Below are 21469 nucleotides of genomic sequence, written 5' to 3'. Positions count from 1 at the left end.
AGATGATTTGCTATCAAATTTTGGTAGTAGACCCAAAGAATTTTGAAATCGGTGTAAAGATAGTTGATAGGTTAGCAGGGCTTAAGATGGAAAAAAAAAACTACCAGATGTTGCAAATCTTTGAAGACTGAAGGTATATATCTTATGATGCTGAAGGAGACCAGGAAGAAAATTAGTGGGGCCTGGCTCTTAAGGTAGAATCCCTAGTTACTGGTGAGGTTAAATATAGTCCCTATATTTAAAGAAAGCAGCAAATCTGATCCAGGCAACTAACAGGTCATTATTAGTACATATAAAGTAATGGAATGTATTGTAAAAGGTTGGTTGCTAAACACCCAGTGTTGATTTGGATGGGGACGATACTGCCTGATGAACTTTCTTGACTTCTTCAGGATGTTACAGATCAAGTATGGAGTAGTACTGTATATGACGTAGTTTATTCAGACTTTCAGAAAGCTTTTGACAAAGTTCCACATAAAAGACTTCTATTTAAATTAAAAGCTGTAGTAATCCAGAGTAGAACGTGGGACTGGATAAAAAGTTATTTTAAAATAGGACATAAAGTACTCATGAACAGTATAATATCAGACTAAAGGAAAAGTTGAGTGTGTCCCACAAGAGGCAATCATCAGACCCATGTCCTGTCTCCTCTACATAAATGACCTGGACCCCGAAACCAACTAATAAACTGGTGACACTAAAATAGGGAGAGCGGACAGCAGAGGGTGCAGAAAAATATTTGCAGAAAAATTTAGATAAGTTATTACGCAAATGAACAAATGGCAAATTCGATTTAACATTGATGATCATCCTGTCCTCACCTGGCATCCACACATGCGTATTTTGTTTTAGATTTTAATAATTTGTATTGTTGTGTTCCAAAAAATGAAAGGAATGAAAGGAACGCAGCGTAGAACTGGATGACTTGGTCTTTTCTCCTCACACCCATTGATGGCCAGCATAGGTTACTGGCCAGCAATCAGGAGTGAGAATCCTGATCGCTTATTTTCTGCAGTTTAGCCTGTGAGCAGTGAGGCATTTGTAGTGCCCAAACTGCTCGCCTGATTGAGAACAGCATGGACCATGGATTGAACATGGTATCTTCTGACGTGTTTGGCTTAATATCACACTGTGATGCATTAGCTCACTTAGCCATCAGGGCCCAACTTTTCAATTTTTTTCATTTCAGTGATGCTGGGGGGATCATTTTTGAGTGTGACGCAGACTATGAACACGAGACTGGGTTATATTGCTAAGTTCATACAGTGCTTTGGTCCAACTGAAGTGGAGTATACGTTCAGTTCTGTTTGCTGCATTAGGGTTGATGGGCAGGCCATCTAGACCCAGGAAGCAGTATACAGGACAGCAATGAGTCTGATCCCTGGTGTCAGAGGAAGAACTATGAGGAACAACTTGAAAAGCCAAGGCTCTTTAGCCTTGAAGATAGATGCATCAGAGGGGATCTCAGAGGTGCATAAGCGAGTTCATGGAATAGAAAAAGTAAACTCAAACAGTACTTTCACATATGTAAGGCAGAGGACAAAAGCATATTAGTTCAGGGTTCTGGAGGGCAAATTTAAGACATCAAAGTATTTCTTTACATAGAGGATGATATATTACATAGAATATACAGCACAGAAACAGACCATTCAGCCCAACTAGTCTCTGCTGGTATTTATACTCCACACGAGTCTCCTCCCATTCCATCTACCTCAGCTCAGCCTTTCCGCATATCTTTCTATTCCCTTTTCTCTCATGTACTTGTCTATATTCCTTTTGAAAGCATCCAAGTTATTTGCCTCAACCACTTCCTGTGGTAGAGAATTCCACATTCTAACCACTCTTGTATTGGATGTATTAGTAACTATCATATCTTTATGGCCCCTAGTTTTGGAATCTCCCACAAGTGGAAACATTCTCTCCACATCTACCCTGTCCAACCCATTCATAGTTATAAAGACCTCTATCCGGTCATGGTTAAGTTTTTTTTTATAAAGAAAAAAGCCCCTACCTGTTCAATCTTTCCTGATAGCTGTGATCTCTCAGTTCTGGTACCATAGTGCAAAAAAGATTTACACAGTTCTCCAGTGCTTTATGTCCTTTTTATAGTATGGAGACCAGAACTGTGCTCTAAGTACTCTTAAGTACCAGTACTCTAAGTGCGGTCTGATCAGGGTCCTAGACAAGTTTAACATAACTTCACTACTTTTGAATTTTATATCCCTAGTAATATATATGCTACAGGCTTTGAATTTAGAATCTTTTACAGGGAATAAGTTCTTGCTTCTGTATTCTGTAGCTGGAAGCTACTACCAGAATAGTGTTAGGAATATTCAGGAATAAATTCACTTTCTAGTCTTTTTAATCCACACTTTAGAACGAGCTATTACTCCTCAAAAGAAAAGGATGAGGCGGTATTCTGAGCCAAGACAATTCTTTGAGTCATGATGACATCATTTCTAATCTGATCTCCCAAGTGAAATAGCTAAAACTAGTTTGGATTGCCAGCCACACAACTTAAAGCTTCAGGTGACTTTCAGCTGGAAAAAGAGTAAAGAAGGACTGCAAAATGGAGCCAATAGAAACCCAAATGCAATGCCACGTGGAATTTTGAATACAGTTTATGAAGAACAGAAATATTATTCATTCTAATTCTTGGGTTTAATAACCCAGGAACTGGATATGTTATGATAGAAATCCTTCCTATGTTCCTATATCTCAACATGGGGAAGAAGGGGGAATTTATTTTCTCTCTGCCAAAACCCTAATCTGTCATTAATGTGTCTGGTAGGAGAGTTCCCAGCTGCCCGCCAGCATGCTTTTGGCTCAACATAAGGACCGGGCTGCGCAACTGGAAACACAGTTGGAAACACAGCGGCAAGTCAAATCCGTCACATTCTCAACTGGCATCAAAATGGTAAGAGATTATGTACTTTGCATATGGTATAATGGAACTACTTACAGTCATAATAATACTGGCTCTATATAGCTTTTCAATATGTCATATAGGACTTGCCTTATGAATCCTAACTTGTCTTAATTTTCTGCTTTGAGGCTACTGAATGCACATCTGGATAGAATTAATGCTAAACTTCAAAAGTAAAACATTACATCAATGGAAACCTGATCTGTGCACAGCATTTGAATTAGTTGAGTCAGGAGTAAAGCACAGGCCGGTGACTTTGACTTTGCTTTGCCTCGCTCACTCTGCTTTGTGCTTCCACATAGAGATGTGTAAAATCAGGAATGTAGCAATGTCAGGGACTCTGGGTGAAAACCTATGTCGCTGCACCATGTTGCTTAGTGGCATTTTTGCTCTAATATAATCAAGAGTTTGTATAAATATTGTCATATTTCCATTGGTAACGTAAAGACCAAGGAAGGCATGCCATTATATCCTTCAATAAAAAGTGAGCAAGTACAGTTTCTATAGACTGAGGGAACCACTGCTGCCTGCTTAGTCACTATTTGTCAAACCCTTGCAGTAAATTAAGGCTACGGAATAAGGAGGAAAGGAAGATTATTTACTATCCCGAGTTTTCCTCCTCCTATGAAGGCAGCATCCTCTACATTCCGAGCTCTTCCTATCCACCCCCACAGTGCCACTTAGGGAATCATCAAACATAGTTTACAGTTATGTGTTTATTATATTTAGTATTCCCCTCTTGTTGGAAGGGGAATTAAACTACTTAGCCTTTTATACAACGTGGAATTGGAAAATCACATGATTCCTATCCCAACAATCTGACATCATCAAAATCTTGGAGATGGTGGACTTGGATTCTCCATGTTGACAACCTAGGGTGACTTCAGCAGTGTGAAATGTTCTTCACTGAGGAAGATGTTACAAGGTAGGTAATCCTTATTCTCTCGCAGTTTGACATTTTTGAATCCTGGATACGCAACCTTTCAAAACGTGAGAGCCCTGAAATGTCATGGGCAATCTAGTGGTCTCCCACCAAAACTTCAGTAGGAGACCAGTGGAACTTCCATGGAAACAGGGTACACTTGGTTGTGTCAGGTATCCATTGTTTCTGGGATTTTCCACGTTGCTTTGCAAGGGGTGGAACTTCTGTCCATCCCTGACCAGGCAAAGCTCAGGCCAGTGGCAGGGACTCCCTGAGCTAGGAGTTCCCGCTACTGAGCCTCAGCTGGGACCCGTCAGTGGTGGTGTGGTGAGAGAGAAGTGGGCTCCACTGGTGGAGTGCAAGCCAGACAAGGAGCCTAGATTCCCCCAGGAAGATATTTTCAAAAATAAAAATTACTTCCTGGATCAGCCCCGTCTTTCTTGGAGCAGAGGGCACAAAAGAAGCACCCAAAATTGCGCATCTGCCCGCTGGCTCCATGCAAATGAGGTGCCCTTTTACTGAGCCTGCAAACTCTGATGGGAGTCAGTTTTGCAGGATATCGGCAGCGCTTGATCCTGGCGTAAAAGCTAGGATTGCTGCCCATGAAATTCTGGGGCTGATTCTCTATTCTAAATTCACAAAAACATGGAATTTCAATGTTGAGTGTTCAAGTTGATTTACATTTTGTAAACAATTCTTATTTCAATGTGTTTTACAAAAATAAAAGTTTATTTTGGTGCTATCATGCATCTGCGGCCCTGAAAGATTTATATAATACAGTTCTAGTTATGTATTGGCAACAGTTTTTCTTATTCCAGACATATCATTTTGTGGTTCCTGATTTGGCTGAATAGCACATTTATACTTCCAAAGAAACCTGAACTGGCACGACCTGAGTGCCCACCTGGAAATTTCTTTCCTTAAATAAAATACAGCTTTTGTACTACTTAAACCCACAAGTTCAGTTCTGATTGGAGAGAACCTGTCGCAGCAAGTGTCTCTAACATATCAATAGAAACCGCTGAGGCATTAAAACAACAATGCATGATTATACAGGGGGTTAATAATTTTTGAATGCCTAGCTACAAATTCATAATTTAAAAGAAAAAATTTTTGTATGCATTTTTATGTTAAAATTAGGAAGATAATATTGGAATGGAACACTTTCCATTCCAGATACCCAGTTTCAGTAGTCTGCGGTCCTAGGACAAATGTATGTACATTATAGCGCCCTCTACTTTGATGCAATCTCCGCTTCAATCTCAGAAATGCACCCCAACAGCACCAATCTGACGTTTTTCCATTTTACACATCAACTGTCCTGTGGCCCCTCTTGAGTACGGTTGCTAATTGATGCCGAATGATGGCTATTTTTTGCCGTAGCCTGTGTTGGCTGGGTGTGGGATTGAGACGACCCAAACTCATTTTACAACCTTGACAGCCAGCAGATAGCAGAATTTTGTCCCATCAGTCACAACTGGATTTGAATCCAGGTGATGCACGTGAAAAGTCAGCATCTAACATATTGGGCCATCCAGTCTCCCTAATTCACAAAATGTTAAATCATTTTAAAAGGTTTTTGTGATTTTTTTTTTTTTTGCACCATGCAATTAGAGAGATAGGAAAGACTAATGGAGTAGTGCATTTTAATCTGAGAGTTTCCCCAATTTAATGGAAGAAAGAATTGGCTTTGATCTTTTGATTGAGTTTAAAAAAAGTTAATGTTCTTACCGGCTTTGAAACCTACTACGAGTGTCACCATGCCTCCCAGATTGGTTCCATTGGATATAGCATGGGGCCAAACTGAAACTGACCCAAGAGCCACCAAACCCCAGGAAACCTTGCTCTAGGTTTGGAAATCAGTCTAAAGTGTAGCCGTGTGGACTAAGGTAGACCTAGAGCAGTTCTTGGGTCAACTTGAAGATGAATCTTCCATTATTTTCAATGGAGGCAGTCCGGGATCCATGGGGATTAGAACAGTCAGTGAGGGAGGGAGAGCGGTTTGAAGGATTCCATGTCGGTAAGATCTCCCCAAGGTTTAATTTTCCTTCAGTAAAGTGAAGGAATTCTTTGAACAAAAGTATCCCTACAGACTTTCCTTCCTGTTTAACCAAACCTTTTGCTTCATCTGTAATCCTTTCTGTCTCTTGTTGGTACGCTACTGGTTGTTTTGTAAATACATTCTTTTTAACAATTTAAACTAATGGCTCCCTCAAAATGATTCAGTTTTGATATTTATTTACTACTGAATTATGCTATTGCCATTTGATGCTTTGAAACCATAAAGACCGTCATTTGACTCAGTTGGGTGTGCTTAAATTGCTGTAATAAATGTGGCTTTGCCAGTGTCTTCCACATCCCGAGCTTAAGTTTATAAAAAAATTTTAAAAAAAGTTGAGCATGCTGTAACAGTGGAAGTAATGTAGTTCTATTTCTGGGGAGGAGTAATAATGTGACTCAAGCCAGTAGAGATTACTTTCTGATGTCCTATTTCTGCAGTGGCACTGAGCTGGTCCATGGAAGAGAGCACTGTTCAGACTGTATGGGAGTGATTTTAGCTCGGGTGCGGGCTGTTGTCGTGTTATCCGAATTTCGTGTTTCCCACACGAATCTTAATGGATGTGGGAGATTGATGCAATTTTAACTCAATTGGCCAATTGATTTCCAACGTGTGGGAAGCCTTTGCAGGGGGGTTTTCATGACTGAAAGTCCCCTCCGATGACGTTATCATTGCTGCTGCATTTAAGGTCCACAGCAAGCCTTGCTTCTCCTGCAGGCTTCCAAGCTTCCTCCATTTGGTGTCAGAGGGATCTGTGGGAAAGATGACAGGCGGGAGGGCAAGAGCAGCTCCTCGCTTTGACAAGGTGGCACTTCAGGCATTGGTGGATGGGGCTAGGGCCAACAGGGAGGTCCTGTTCCCTTCATCAGGGAGGAAGAGGCCTTCCACTCAGACCAAGGCTGTGTGGATGCAGGTGGCTGAGGAGGTCAATTCCTTGGGAGTCACCCGCAGAACCTGGACACAGTGCAGGAAAAGATTTCATGACCTTCAGCGCAGTGGAAAAGTGAGTATGAATTTCCCATCACCCTCAATCTGATCCCCATTGCCTTTCCTCACCAGCACTCAGCTTCAGCAATCTCTTCCTCCACATCCCACTTGACACTGACATCCATGCACCCTTACCCATTCCCTCTCTCTATGCTCACATTCACATAACTATTCCACCATGCAGCCCTCACACTCCCTCTCACTCTGATGCTTTGAACACAACTGACAACACACAGGGAGGGCCCTTGGTCTTGCAGCCTCACTCCATCTTTGTCTCCTTCTAAGTATCTATGCTATGCAATCTCTACACTCACTCCTTCATTCTCACTCAACCTCCACTTGTCTCCCTCATTGCAGGAAAAGAGAGCTCACAACAAAAGAGAGCGAGCCAGGACAGGAGGAGGGCCACCCTCAATAGCCCACCTGACCCCCTGGGAGGAGGCCGTCCAGGAAATCATTGGTATTGAGGATGATTTGTGCATGGGGGACGGACAGACGGGCGCAACACAGCAAGCTGGTGACAGAAAAGTTTCCCATCTCTCTCTTTGACATTGCATGAGTCGCTGATAATGATTGTCAAGCTGTGACAGATGGACTTATGAGCATCTGCAAAAAGCTATGTGCATGTAGCCTTGGCATCACATTTGTAACTTTCCTTTACTCCCCCCACAGGACCATCACAAGCATCCGTCCCCCCTAGCGAGGAAGAAGAGGCTGAGCAGCCAGATTCCTCAGAGGAATCTGCAACTTCTGAGGGCGCAGCGTCAGCAGAATTCAGCGCACCCAGCACCAGCGCAGACACTCGCACCTCGGTGGGACCTTCGGGACATAGAGTAGTGTTGTCACCTGGTGTATCACAGCTCACAAGTGAGCATCAGCAGATTGTGGAGAGTCCTAGTTGGAGGGCGCAGGACTCTGCCAGCTCGGCTCAGCAGCATGTCGACCCTCTGCCTCTGGGTCCACCCATGAGGTTAGCGGTGATGGAACTCCAGGCTCAGATGCAGGAGTCTTTGGCAGGTTTTGTCTCTAAGGTCGCTGCAAGTGTGGAGCGAATGGAGGAGTCCATAGCGAACATGAGCAGAGCCTTTGTGGAGTCATTGGTGCATGAACGCATCAACACGGAAAGGATGGCTACCTCCGTGTTAAGGCTGGCTACCGTGCAGGAGAGGATGGCTACGGTGGAGGAGAGGAGGGCTACGGCCATGGAGGAGCTTAGTCGCCAGGGTATGGAAAACATGGTCATTGTTCAGAATAGAATGACATCTCTTGAGGAGCGATGGGCATCTATTGAACAGAGAAACCAGACCTTCATGGAAGTCCTTCTGAGTAGGACTGCCATTGCAGATACGGGTCCCCATGGCCCCCCTGATGTGCAGCAAGGTGCTCTCCAGCCACTTGCAGGCGCTGAGGGGGACCTGACCCATGAGAGGGGGGTTGGTGGCAGACCTCAAGGAAGTGGGGGCTCCTCTCCAAGCGCTCACACTTCCATGCCACTACAGAGCCCTCGGTCAGAGCCCCACCGGAGTCCACACCCAAGTGAGATAGACGTCTCAACCCCTGCACAGCCGCAGGAGCAGCAGACTGTTGACGAGCCCTCACAGGCTCGCAACCCCAGAGGATGCCCGTCAAAGGTGTCGAGACAGGAGCAGCAGGAAAGTGAGCAAGGGGCCTCCACATCTGCTGAAGCCACAGGGAAAGCACTACGTAGGAGCACGTGTAAGAGGAAAATTCTGCACAAATAATCACAAGGGTAGTCACTTGGGTGAAATGTGTTTATTGTAAAAATGCCATCAGTTGGTTCTTGTACATAAAAATTCTGATGGCAACTGTTGCAGTTGTGGCGTGTGTCATTTCGCGAATGGGACTTTCACATTGAGGGCTTAGGATTAGTTGCAGTTGTCAGTATGCTGGTCAAATAGCTAAGAATCCGCAGGGTCTTGGCCATTGTTGATGCTCAGGTAAGAAGCTGCGAGGCAAATATGTTTGTTTGACTAGGCTAAGCAAATCTGGCCAGGATGAGTGCGTTCCTTGTATCCCGGGCAGCAATGTTCTCGCGTAATGCTGCCGCTGGTTGATGGACCTCTGCAGGATCTTCGTTTTCCACCACTGCCGCGACGACGACGACGACGCTGGCTGCTGAGTACTGTAGGGCTCCACTGATCTATCCAGGCATCTGAAGCGCATCTTCAGCAAACCCATCGTTTGCTCGATAATGGATCTGGTGGAAATGTGGCTGGAGTTGTAGCGCTCCTCAGCTTCGTTGGATAGTCTCCTCAACGGCGTCATTAGCCACGTCCTCGGGGGATAGCCCTTGTCTCCAAGTAGCCATCCGTTAAGTTGGTCTGGCGGACTGAATAGCGGAGGCACACTACAAACATGCAAAATTTCCTTCTTGTGGTCACACACCAGCTGAACGATGAGGGAGTGGAAGCCCTTGCAGTTGACAAAAACACCTGGATTGCGATGGGGTGCCCTAAGGGCCACGTGTACAGTCAACGACGCCCTGCACCCTTGGAAAGCCTGCCAGATTAGCTAATCCAACCGCTCGCACCATGACACTTGCTCGATCCTTGGTGAAATGGATGTGATTGTGCATGAGGGCAAAGAGGGCATCGGTTACCTGCATGATGCAAGTGTGTGCGGCCGCCTGGGAGATGCCGCTGATGTCTGCTGCTGATCCCTGGAATGAGCCTGAGGCAAAAAAGTTGAGTGCGGTGGTGACTTTGATGGCCACTGGTAAGGAGTGTCCACCTGGTCCTCTGGGCAGCAGGTCTTGCTGTAGCATTGCGCAGCTGTCAGTCACTACCTCTCGCGAAAGTCGGAGACGCCTTTGGCACAGCTGCTCAGACATGTTGAGGGAGCTGACCCTGCACCTGTAGACCCTGTTTGGGGGGTATCTCCTGTGCTTCCAGGCGCTGGCCCCTTCTGGCCTGTGCAGCTTCAGGTGGGTGAGCAGCAGCCTGGCGCTCCTGCTGCTGCTGCTGTTGCTGGTGCTGCTGTTGTTCCTGGTTCTGCTGGTGCTGCGGCTGGTGCTCGAGCTCCTCTAATGCCCAGATGGGAAGGAAATAAATGGCTCCCATGCTTCTGGTATATGCCTCCGTTGAGGAAGCGCTGAGTGAAGGTGGCGAGAGGGGTTTCCCAGGAGGTCACAATGGAGATGGGTGTGAGGCACCAACCTTCCACAGGTGTGGTTAAGCCTTGTAAAAGTTGCCCCAGACCTGAGACCACGAAGTCCTGCCACCTGCAAATCATGGCTGATCAAATCTCAACTTTAATGGTTGACCTGCAGTTGAAAGTCACCAATGCAATAGCACTCCCGCCAGGTTTCACATTCGTGATTCCCACCAGGCGTGTTTTACGTGGGAAAAGGGTTAAAGTTGCAAGGGCCTGTTAAAATAGGATTATAGAGGCAATTTAGTGGTAATTAAGGGCCTTAAAGACCAGTCCTGCCTGTTGGATGCGGGACGGAGTCGGGACCATCAGACACGCCCGAGTTAAAATTGCTCGGAGTCGGGAACCAGGCGGGGGGGGTGGTCCCGCCCGCCATTTTTTGCAATTTTAACCCCCCCGCCCGCCTCACGGCCCAGTGAAAATCGAGGCCAATAGATTACAGAAGCCAGTGAGGGGTAGAAAAATGTCTCTTTGAAAGACAAATCTAAATTTTAAAAAATTGCAAAATAGCATATTATGCACAGGATAATGTTTGAGTTGACCATCACAGATGTTAAAGTTTTGAAATCCCCACAGTAGTTTAGCTTGATGTGGTTGATGAAAGCTTTAATTAATGGCAGAATTCCAAATTGAGTCAATTGGTAGCATAGAGGCATTGTCGGGACCAGTTTGAAACTTTATGTGCAGTACTTTGCTAACTGGGATTATACAGCTATTGTCTTTAAACCCCCATTGATAATTTTTACTTAACTTCTCTTGACACCCAATTAAGGATTGGTCAATTAATAGAAACTGAGCACACATCACACGATTTGACACCTGCATGCAGTATTATTTAGAATGAATCACTTGCATTGTGGAACATGTGAAAACCGTTTTGAAGAATGTATTTTGCCAAGATGGTCAGGGAATCTGAATGGAAACCGTTTTACAGTCCTATAGTATTCTGTTCCAGTTGTTCAATTTGTGAGTCATGAAAATGTATGGTAAAGCTGCACTTTCTCTCCTCTACATTGTATAGGCATGACATTTGATTTATCTTTCCTTGGCAAGCTCCAGCATGAAAGCAGGAGCACTTGGGTACTTAAATACTTAACCTAGACCCTGATGTTGCTCAACATTGAAATAAAGCTTTAGAAATGACTTTTTTTTAAGAACATATGGCTGTGACTCCGGGTCCTGTAAAAAGTGCTTGGTCATAGGATGAAATATGATAGATCATTAAAATACTCTGGAGAGATTAGTCTTCTGTGGCGAAGCTGTAATGGCGCAGTAATGCTGGTCAGAAACACGTTCTTGCAGCAATACACATTTGCAAGCCAATTATGAATGTTAATATCAATAATTAGCATAGTTTGTTACTAACTTTATTGAGGCTCACAACCCCAAGCAGTTTTTGGGTTGACAGGTCGTACTCAGGGTTGCTTCAATGCACTGCTCTGTGGATTAATGGAATGTGGATCTGTGCTGCAGTTACCTATGTGAGCTCCTGATTTCAATTGTGTTGCTGTGGGAAATAGCCAAGTGAAGGCCAGGTATTTCTACACAGGAAGAGGAAAATAAATGGTCAATTACCTTGGGACTTAGACGTGTACCTCCATGTGCTATCGAGTAACACTGGGAAAGGTCTTCAGCCCATGGTGCTGGACAGACGAGGTCAGTCCATGGTGTCAGAAAGGAAGCGGAAGGAAGAAATTAACCTTTCGGAGAAGAATGGGAGATGGGAAGTATTCTTTTACTGTTTCCTTCCGACCATCCTAGTCCATCTTTGCTTCAGGCTTCCCCATCTTTCTCCTTTTCTTCAGTACCCTCCCTCCCTTTTCTGTTTCTCAATCCCTCCATGGTTTGTTTTTCTTTCTCTGGCTCAAGGTAAGAGAGAATATGAAATCATTTAATATAGCTTGGAAATGGGAGAAATTGCAGGAAAAAAACTGTCTGAGAAAGTTTATAAAAATAATTCTACAGAACTGTGAAACATTGAGTCCAGTTTTTAAAATTTATTTCCCCCTTTACTCTGCATGTCAGTCAAGGGGGCAGGATGGCATTGACTGATGATTTGCCCATGGTTGCCATTGTGCCATTCTGTTTCAGGCAACAGGAAGCATAGTTAGGCAATGGGATAGGATTGTTTTCGTATCCCCTGTAGTTATGTGGCTGCCAGTTGTGTTGAAACTGTGTGTTCTCATTGGGAATCCAACAGGTTCTGGCTGAAGCTGCTAAATTACCACATTAAATTAACCCTTTGTACTCATTTTTGTATAAAACTTTAAGGTCTTAAAGGAATTCTGCAGGATAAGGCTCCATAGGAAACTTGTTGTAAAATATACCAACATATATTTTTTTCCTGTAACATTTCAAGTAAAGCCCAAAATGTAATCAACTTACCTGGGAATTGCTGGCTTTCCATTTGCGGTAATCCAATATTCACCACATTTCCAAGGCTTGAGCACAAAAGCATAAGATCTGTTGTGGAAGGTTGATACCCAGTGGCTCCCTTTAGTGCCATCAATGAACTGGTTGGGGAGGGGATCTGAGAGTAGAGATTGGATTACAGAGCAGCATGTTTTTGGCATCTAGACTGTTGAAAAATGGAAGGTGACAAACCCAAATATGAAGTCTGTAAACAAAAAGTCAAATATATCCTAATATATAATGATTTTCGATAAATATTCCAAGTAAAACACAATCTTACAAACATACCTGGTTCACCAGTTGAGCTAATCCTATTATTGTAACTCAATAAAAAAATCTTCTAAAAGACATGAGGATCTAATTAATTTCCACCTTCTGTTTAGGAAAAAAAAATTCTAGAAAATAGTGGTCTTTTGAATCAGATGATCAAATGATGGTATACTGGAAATTAAAATTTAGTGCACTGATGTATAACTATATAATAATTGGCTGACTATTGAACCAACTATAAAATTACTATGTTTTGCATCATCTTAAATTTTACTGTATACCTCAAGCCAGGGACCCTATTTAAAGCTATATACAGTATATGGAAATGTTGAAAATAAACTTTAAATAGGAAATTTCTTAAATACCTTAGATTTAGATTTTCCGAAGAATTTGTTTATTTGTTAAATTCTGCTTCTTCTGAGTTCTAAAATGCATTCAACTAATCATTAGTTTTTGCAGTGCTAGGTTTGCCACATGGTGAAGGATATATGCTGTGCAAATGTGGCCTCTTCTTACCCTCCTCCATAAATATGAGTAGCTTTTACAGCTAGAGGGCTTTGTGCCAAACAGAACAGGTTTTACTTGTCTGTGAAGATTTATACCACAGTGCAATGCATGACTGCCTTTGCATAGGTCATTCCAGAGGTCAGCAGAATGAATGTATACGACAAGCCTTGAGCCATTTGTATCTTGTCTTGTGAGGCAAAGAAAGCTAGACAACATCAGGATGTAACATTATTAAAAAATCTACTGTGTAGGCCATTTGTAGATAATTCATTTATAAAATGAATTTATTTTGAATGCTTAATACTTAAAAGGGATTGAACTGATTTGAAAAAGATTGACTTGCTGGCAAACAGCCAGTTTTGTGAGGGGCGGGACAGAGTGCAGAGATTAATTGGGTTTTGCGAAGTGTTGCAGCAAATGTCTGATTGGCATCAACATGTGTAATGGCAACTGGTGCAGTACTAAGTAGATGTACAAATACAGCCTCAACAAACCTTCCAGTATATAATCGTGCATTTTATAAATTTTTCCATAATAACAACTGTATTTTAACCCATTCATCATTAAAGCTGTCATTTATCATCAGGCACTTGGCACTAGCATACATGTCCAAGGTCAGACGGTTGTCGATGGTAAGGATTTGGGCGCAATGTGTAAACCCATTGAATTGAATAGATTTTTTTTTTTTTTTGAGACCGGCATATGCACGGAGGCCAGTTACAATTTTTCATAGCAGTGAGTCTCAATGAAAATAAGTGAGACGCGACAGACTACGTTTTACCAATAAATGTGAATGCAAAATGTAGTAATGTACACTTCTATGTATTCAGACTATTTGCAATCCGTTACATTTGGTTTGGGAGGAGATGGTAAAACCTATTCAGCAATAATTTTGGTTTAGTGTTGTATGATGTGGTCATGTGATTATTTGTTACTTGTGTAATTAGCATCCAATATGAAGACTTTAAAGATTTTAAAGACACAGTTCAAGCAAAGTATGATGAATAATATATATTCTTTTCAACAGCCTTCTCTACTTCTGGCATACAAACATTGAAACTTTTTAATTTGTATGAAATGTAGAGTAGTTTCAGTTTATTTCAATATAATTAAAAAGATTATACATAATTGCCCTGAATTTCTGCAATGGTTTTTATGTTTCCTGCCATTACCGTGGCAGGAAATTGACACAACTCCAGGGAAACGGGATAAACTTCCGTTTTCAGCCGTTTACGGTATTTTCTGGGGGTTCTACAGATCTCATGCCGGGTGATCGGGAGAACCACGGTGAAAATTTATGGCCATTACGTGCTGACAATCGTAATGGAATAAGGTAAACACAATGGGGTTTATTTTCTGTTTAGCATATTGAGAGTGCATTAAGTAAAAGTTATTTTTATTCTTTCAGTTCTGTGCAAGTTTTCTCTCTGTGCCTTTTATGAGGTTGGGTGCATTGATGTAATAGTTCTGGACAGTCAGTAACACCTTTTCTGTTATAAGTTAAGGTGTAGAAATTTTGTGAGAAACCCTTCATTTGCTTCTTAACAAATAAAAATGCCAGCTTGGTGCAGTAATGTGTGTTTGACCAGTTTGTGCGCTTAAAATTGTGGCACAAAATGAGTACATATCAGTTTACCATTAACATGTGCTAGCTCTAAGGGACAGGAAATTGGTGCCAACGAAGTTGTACCATGATCCACCATACTTCAAAATTGTGGTCAAGTCATTCTTAGTTAAAATAAAGATGATGCACTTTATGTTGGTGTACCAACATGCTAAGGTGTGAAAATGTTTGTTTCAGTTGAGCCACTGCTATTCCTTTGGACTAGAGAAAACTGATATTCTCCGTTTCTTAGTGCCACTGGGATTGGTCCTTGAGTAGACCATTGCTCAGACTGTCACATCCTCCATTAAACGAGGTTGCATGGAGCAGAATGATCACATGGATAAAATAAATTTACTGTACTTCATAATGTTGTACGTTGAAGTTAATTGTAAATTTTGTCCAATTTGATAATCAAATTTTTCAATGAGTGTTATTACTGTATTTGTGTCCATCAAGTCTCCCTGCCATGCTCTCCGAGCCATCGGTTAGTTTTCTTATTCCTCATTGGTTAAGTATATAAATCCCCTTTAATTTACATTTTCATTGGTTATTTGTGTTATATTTTCATTATTCACCAACATTATTAAACAAAAACTTCTTACTTCGTATAAAAATGTTGTTGCAGTTATACCATAAATATTCAGTTCTTGAGGATCATCTCTATCTTTGGTTTGCATTTCTTTTGAAACTCTGTTTTAAAATTAGATTTGGAAAAAGTACATTTTTGATGAAGAATGATGTTTTGGTTGTTTAGGTAGATAAAGCCATAAAAAGGACAATGGCATCTTGGACTTTATAAATAGGTTGCAAAGGCAAAGATGGAGCAGTCACAGATTGTGGGCATATTATCCAATGAAGCAGACTAGGATCATAAATTCTTTTGCTGGAGTTTCATCTGGCTGCCTACATCATGGCAATGGTCAGTGTGGAGGAGCTGGAGAGTATCACTATCAAGCTCACCCTATGCACCATTGTCCATGTGAATGGTGGGCACAGGACTAATTGCAGAAGGAGCAACAGATGCTGGTAAAAGTGAAGCCCTCAACTGTTTGAGCAACAGCAGCATCTTGTGAAGCATGAGAGTTTGACAGGTGCAACAAGTCATCACTCATGTTTTCCTGTTGTGCGGGGGGGGGGAATAGAAAACTTGTTGAGTTGGAGGGGGACATTCACGCAACTAAATGAGTGGGGAGGGGTTGAAGAAAAAGGGAGAAGAACCCAATTGGAAGTGGGGTGGTATCTCTAACTGCTGAGATTGGGAGCAGTGGCTGCTGTTGGGGCTTGAACTCCACATTATAAAACAACACGTCTGCCAACAGATTGTGAGCGACACTACTTGAAATGTGCTAGTCACAGAAAATCACAGAAACCCCACAGTGCAGATAGAGGCCATTTCGGCCCATCGAGCCTGCACCGACACATATCCCACCCGATCCCCGTAACCCCTACACCAACACATATCCCACCCTATCCCCATAAATTTAATCCCCCTAACACTAAGGGTCAATTTATCATAGCCAATCAACCTAACCTGCACATCTTTGGACTGTGGGAGGAAACCGGAGCACCCGGAGGAAACCCACGCAAACACGGGGAGAATGTGCAAACTCCACACAGACAGTCGCCCGAGGCCGGATTCGAACCCGGGTCCCTGGCGCTGTGAGGCAACAGTGCTAACCACTATGCCACCGTGCTGCCGTATTTGTATAACTTTGTTAAATAACTATCTTCTTGGCCTGCAGGATTGTTGCTTGGTTTGGTAACTTCTGTGATTGATTTCATTTAAGTCATTGAACTTTCTAATTTGGTTTTTTCATTTTATTTAATTTACTATAATTTCTTCAACATTCCTGTAGTTCAAGGTTTTCCGAGTATCTTAACGGCCTGACAAGTCTGCATTTTCCCTTTTCTTAAATAAATGGAAAAAATGACATGAAAGAGTGTAAAAAAATTTCAGAGTTTTATTTAAGAGTCTTTGGTGCCATTGTCTCATTGAGAAAGAATGTTGAGATCTGGCATATTTTAAACATCATGAAATGCATAAATTTTATAATACTGTTATTTTGAAAACGAATGTTCATACTTTCTGGATTCTATTGTGATTCTTGTATAATTTTCTAACAATGAGGTGCTAATTGCATTGTAATGCCATCTGAAAATGTTTCTTAATCATACATAATGCATTCTTTAATCCTGCCATTTAATATTTAGTTCTGTAAATAATTAAACTTTGGCATGCTTCTCAGCAAACATTGTAGACGAGCAAAATTTGATCCGAACGTTATACCAAAGGACTTGCATCCAAGTGCTTTGCCCTGCCAGGGTATTGGATCATAAGATACTAAGCCGTTCTGCTTTCTCTTTATGTTTAAGTTGAAATTTTAAGGTATGAAAATACTTGCTAGCTACAAAATTCATTAAATTAAGCCACTTTTTGTCTACCATAAAGCTGTTTTTTTCTGAAATGAGGTTGAAACCTCTACTTGCATAACAGGTTTTGAAGGTCATTTGTGCCTTCAGGGTTATTAGAATGTGAGGTGATCATCTAAAACTCTGAGAATTGGTCCAAGATTTGGTGAAAACAAACTTGATGTTAAGTGGAAAAATGTCTGGAATGCTCAGAACCCTCAGAAACATTTAGTCTGGTGTCTGGTTAGACAGAACATAATTACTTTTTTTATTTTCACTAAATCTAAGGAAAAACAGTGAAGGAATGAAAAACGCTTAATGCATAAAGCAACAATTTATTAGGTTATTAAGGGTGGTTTTGTGTTATTGTAAACTAACATTACAATGGGTGTACTAATGCATATATTAATAAAAAGACTAATATATTTATATAAATATTTAAGAGCAAAATAACAACTCGGTACTTTTTTTATTCGTTCCTGGGCTGTCTGCGTCGCTGGCAAGGCCAGCATTTATTGCCCATCCCTGATTGCCCTTGAGAAGGTGGTGATGAACCGCTGCCTTGAACCGCTGCAGTCTGTGTGGTGAAGGTACTCCCACAGTGCTGTTAGGGAGGGAGTTCCAGGATTTTGACCCAGCGACGATGAAGGAATGGCGATATATTTCCAAGTCAGGATGATGTGTGACTTGGAGGGGAGCTTGGAGGTGGTGGTGTTCCCATGCGCCTGCTGCCCTTGTCCTTCTAGGTAGTAGAGGTCGTGGATTTGGAGGTGCTGTCAAACAAGCCTTGGCGAGTTGCTGCAGTGCATCTTGTAGGTGGTACACACTGCAGCCACGGTATGCTGGTGGTGGAGGGAGTGAATGTTTAAGGTGGTGGATGGGGTGCCAATCAAGCGGGCTGCTTTGTCCTGGATGGTATCGAGCTTCTTGAGTGTTGTTGGAGCTGCACTCATCCAGGCAAGTGGAGAGTATTCCATCACACTCCTGACTTGTGCCTTTTAGATGGTGGAAAGGCTTTGGGGAGTCAGCAGGTGAGACACTCGCTGCAAAATACCCAGCCTCTGACCTGCTCTTGTTGCCACAGTATTTATGTGGCTGGTCCAGTTAAGTTTCTGGTCAATGGTGAACCCCCCAGGATGTTGATGGTGGGCGATTCAGCATTGGTAATGTCGTTGAATGTCAAGGAGCGGTGGTTAGACTCTCGCTTGTTGGAGATAGTCATTGCCTGGCACTTGTGTGGCGCGAATGTTACCTGCCACTTATTAGCCCAAGCCTGAATGTCATCCAGGTCTTGCTGCATGCGGGCATGGACTGCTTCGTTATCTGAGGAGTTGCGAATGGAACTGAACTGAACAATCATCAGCGAACATCCCCACTTCTGACCTTATGATGGAGGGAAGGTCACTGATGAAGCAGCTGAAGATGGTTGGGCCTAGGACACTGCCCTGAGGAACTCATGCAGCGATGTCCTAGGGCTGAGATGATTGGCATCCAACAACCACAACCATCTTCCTTTGAGTTAGGTGTGACTCCAGCCAGTGTAGAGTTTTCCCTCGATTCCCATTGGCTTCAATTTTACTAGGGCTCCTTGATGTTGAGGGCAGTTAATCTGACCTCCCTTCTGGAATTCAGCTCTTTTATCCATGTTTGGACGAAGGATGTCATGAGGTCTGGAGCTGAGTGGCCCTGGCAGAACCCAAACTGAGCATTGGTGACTAAGTGCTGCTTGATAGCAATGTCGACGAAACCTTCCATCACTTGTTGATGATTGAGAGTAGACTGATGGGGCGGTAATTGGCCGGATTGGATTTGTCCTGCTTTTTGTGGACAGGACATATCTGGGCAATTTTCCACATTGTCTGGTAGATGCCAGTGTTGTAGCTGTACTTGAACAGCTTTGCTAGAGGCACGGCTAGTTCTGGAGCAGAAATTTTCAGCATGACAGCCGGGATATTGTCGGGGCCCATAGCCTTTGCTGTATCCAGTGCGCTCAGCCGTTTCTTGATATTACGTGCAGTGAATCGAATTGGCTGAAGACTGGCTTCTGTGATGTTGGGGACCTCAGGAGGAGGCCGATATGGATCATCCACTTGGCATTTCTGGCTGCAGTTACTGAGGTAAATATGCTGAAGGTAAAAGAACATTCAGAGGTCAATGATCATAACAGAATAGATCGAGAAAAACTGAGTCAAAAACAAAGTTTTTGGACTTGAAAAGGGGGATGAAAGTGGGCCTAGCCCAAATTAATTTGAAGATTAAAACAGATCATCAATAGCAAAAACTTAAGTCAGATAACATGCAGATTAAAAACAGTCTTACCAGGCATAAAGGGGTTGAGGCTAAATATAGAGTTCCATGATCATTTAATGGAATTACATCAAAGATTAAGTCTAAGAAGGAGGCATATGATAAAATCAAGACTATTAATATAGAATCTTAGGCAGTCCCTTGGAACCAAGGATGACTTGCTTCCACACTAAAAATGAGTTCTCTGGTGACAGATGAGTCCAATGCAGGACCTACAGTCTCTGTCACAGGTGGGGCAGATGGTGGTTGAAGGGGCGGGTGGGTGGGGTGCTTGGGTTGACGTGCGCGCCTTCTGCTGTTTGCGCTTGGCTTCCGCTTGCTCCCGACGAAGGGGCTCAAGGTGTTCAGCGCTTTCAGATGCAATATAACGTGGATAAATGCGAGGTTATCCACTTTGGTGGCAAAAACAGGAAGGCAGATTATTATCTGAATGGCAATAGATTGGGAGAAGGGGAAGTGCAACGAGACCTGGGTGTCCTTGTGCACCAGTCGCTGAAGGTAAGCATGCAGGTACAGCAGGCGGTTAAGAAGGCAAATGGTATGTTGGCCTTCATAGCGAGAGGGTTTGAGTACAGGAACAAGGATGTCTTGCTACAGTTGTACAGGGCCTTGGTGAGACCACATCTTGAGTATTGTGTGCATTTTTGGTTACCTTATCTGAGGAAGGATGTTCTTGCCATGGAAGGAGTTCAGCGAAGATTCACCAGGCTGATACCTGGGATGGCAGGAATGACGTATGAGGAGAGATTGGGTCGATTGGGCTTATAGTCGCTGGAGTTTAGAAGAATGAGAGGGGATCTCATTGAAACTTATAAAATTCTGACAGGACTGGACAGACTAGATGCAGGAAGGATGTTCCCGATGGTCGGGGAGTCCAGAACCAGGGGTCACAGTCTAAGGATAAGGGGTAAGCCATTTAGGACAGAATGAGGAGGAATTTCTTCACCCAGAGAGTGGTGAACCTGTGGAATTCTCTACCACAGAAGGCAGTAGAGGCCAATTCATTAAATATATTCAAGGAGTTGGATATATTTCTTAAGGCTAAAGGGATATGGGGAGAAAGCAGGGACAGGGTACTGAATTTGGATGATCAGCCATGATCGCATTGAATGGCGGAGCAGGCTCGAGGGGCCGAATGGCCTACTCCTGCTCCTATCTTCTGTGTTTCTATGTTTCTCGGATGCTTCTCCTCCACTTTGTGCGGTCTTGGGCCAGGGAATCCCAGGTGTCGGTGGGATGCTGCACTTTTTCAAGGAGGCTTTGAGGGTGTCCTTGAAGCGTTTCCTCTGCCCACCTGGGGCTCTCTTGCCGTGTCGGAGCTCCGAATCGAGCGTTTGCTTTAAGAGTCTTGTATTGGGCATGCGGACGATGTGGCCCGTCCATCGGAGCTGATCGAGCGTGGCCAAAGCTTTGATGCTGGGGATGTTGGCCTGAGCAAGAACACTGACGTTGGTGCGCCTATCCTGCCAATGGATTTGCCGGATCTTGCGGAGGCAGCGTTGGTGGTACCTCTCCAGTGCTTTGAGGAGCCTGCTATACATGGTCCATGTCTCTGAAGCATACAGGAGGGCGGGTATCACTACTGCTCTGTAGACCATGAGCTTGGTGTTGGGTTTGAGGTCCTGGTCTTGAAACACTCTCTTCCTCAGGCGACTGAAGGCTGCACTGGCACACTGAAGGCATTGTTGGACTTCGTCATCGACGTCTGCCCTTGTTGACAGCAGGCTCCCGAGGTATGGAAAGTGGTCCACATTGTCCAAGGCCTCGTCATGGACTTTTTAAATTGAGGAGCAGTACTGTGTGGCAGTACTGAACTTGCAGCACTCCATTCTCTTAGATCCAACCCTGACATTGTCATTAAACCCACTGACAAGGGTGGTGCTGTTGTTGTTT

At 43.2% G+C, this 21469-nt stretch overlaps 1 protein-coding gene across 3 annotated transcripts in view; it reads left to right on the top strand.

The window, feature by feature from the left end:
* The window catches only part of mnat1 (MNAT1 component of CDK activating kinase), a 182278-nt gene that overhangs the window by 64390 nt on the left and 96419 nt on the right, over positions 1-21469 (top strand). For all 3 annotated transcript variants that reach the window (XM_086002850.1, XM_086002848.1, XM_086002849.1), the window contains one exon: positions 2792-2917. In XM_086002850.1, the coding sequence (XP_085858976.1) occupies positions 2792-2917 (126 nt within the window). The remainder of the gene's footprint in view (positions 1-2791; positions 2918-21469) is intronic.

The sequence above is a fragment of the Somniosus microcephalus genome, chromosome 12 (genome assembly GCF_052327205.1).
Source record: "Somniosus microcephalus isolate GS21.2 chromosome 12, FLI_Smic_1.0, whole genome shotgun sequence".
Taxonomy (NCBI): domain Eukaryota; kingdom Metazoa; phylum Chordata; class Chondrichthyes; order Squaliformes; family Somniosidae; genus Somniosus; species Somniosus microcephalus.
The sequence above is the reverse complement of the archived record's forward strand: the minus strand, read 5'-3'. Positions and strand labels throughout refer to the sequence as shown.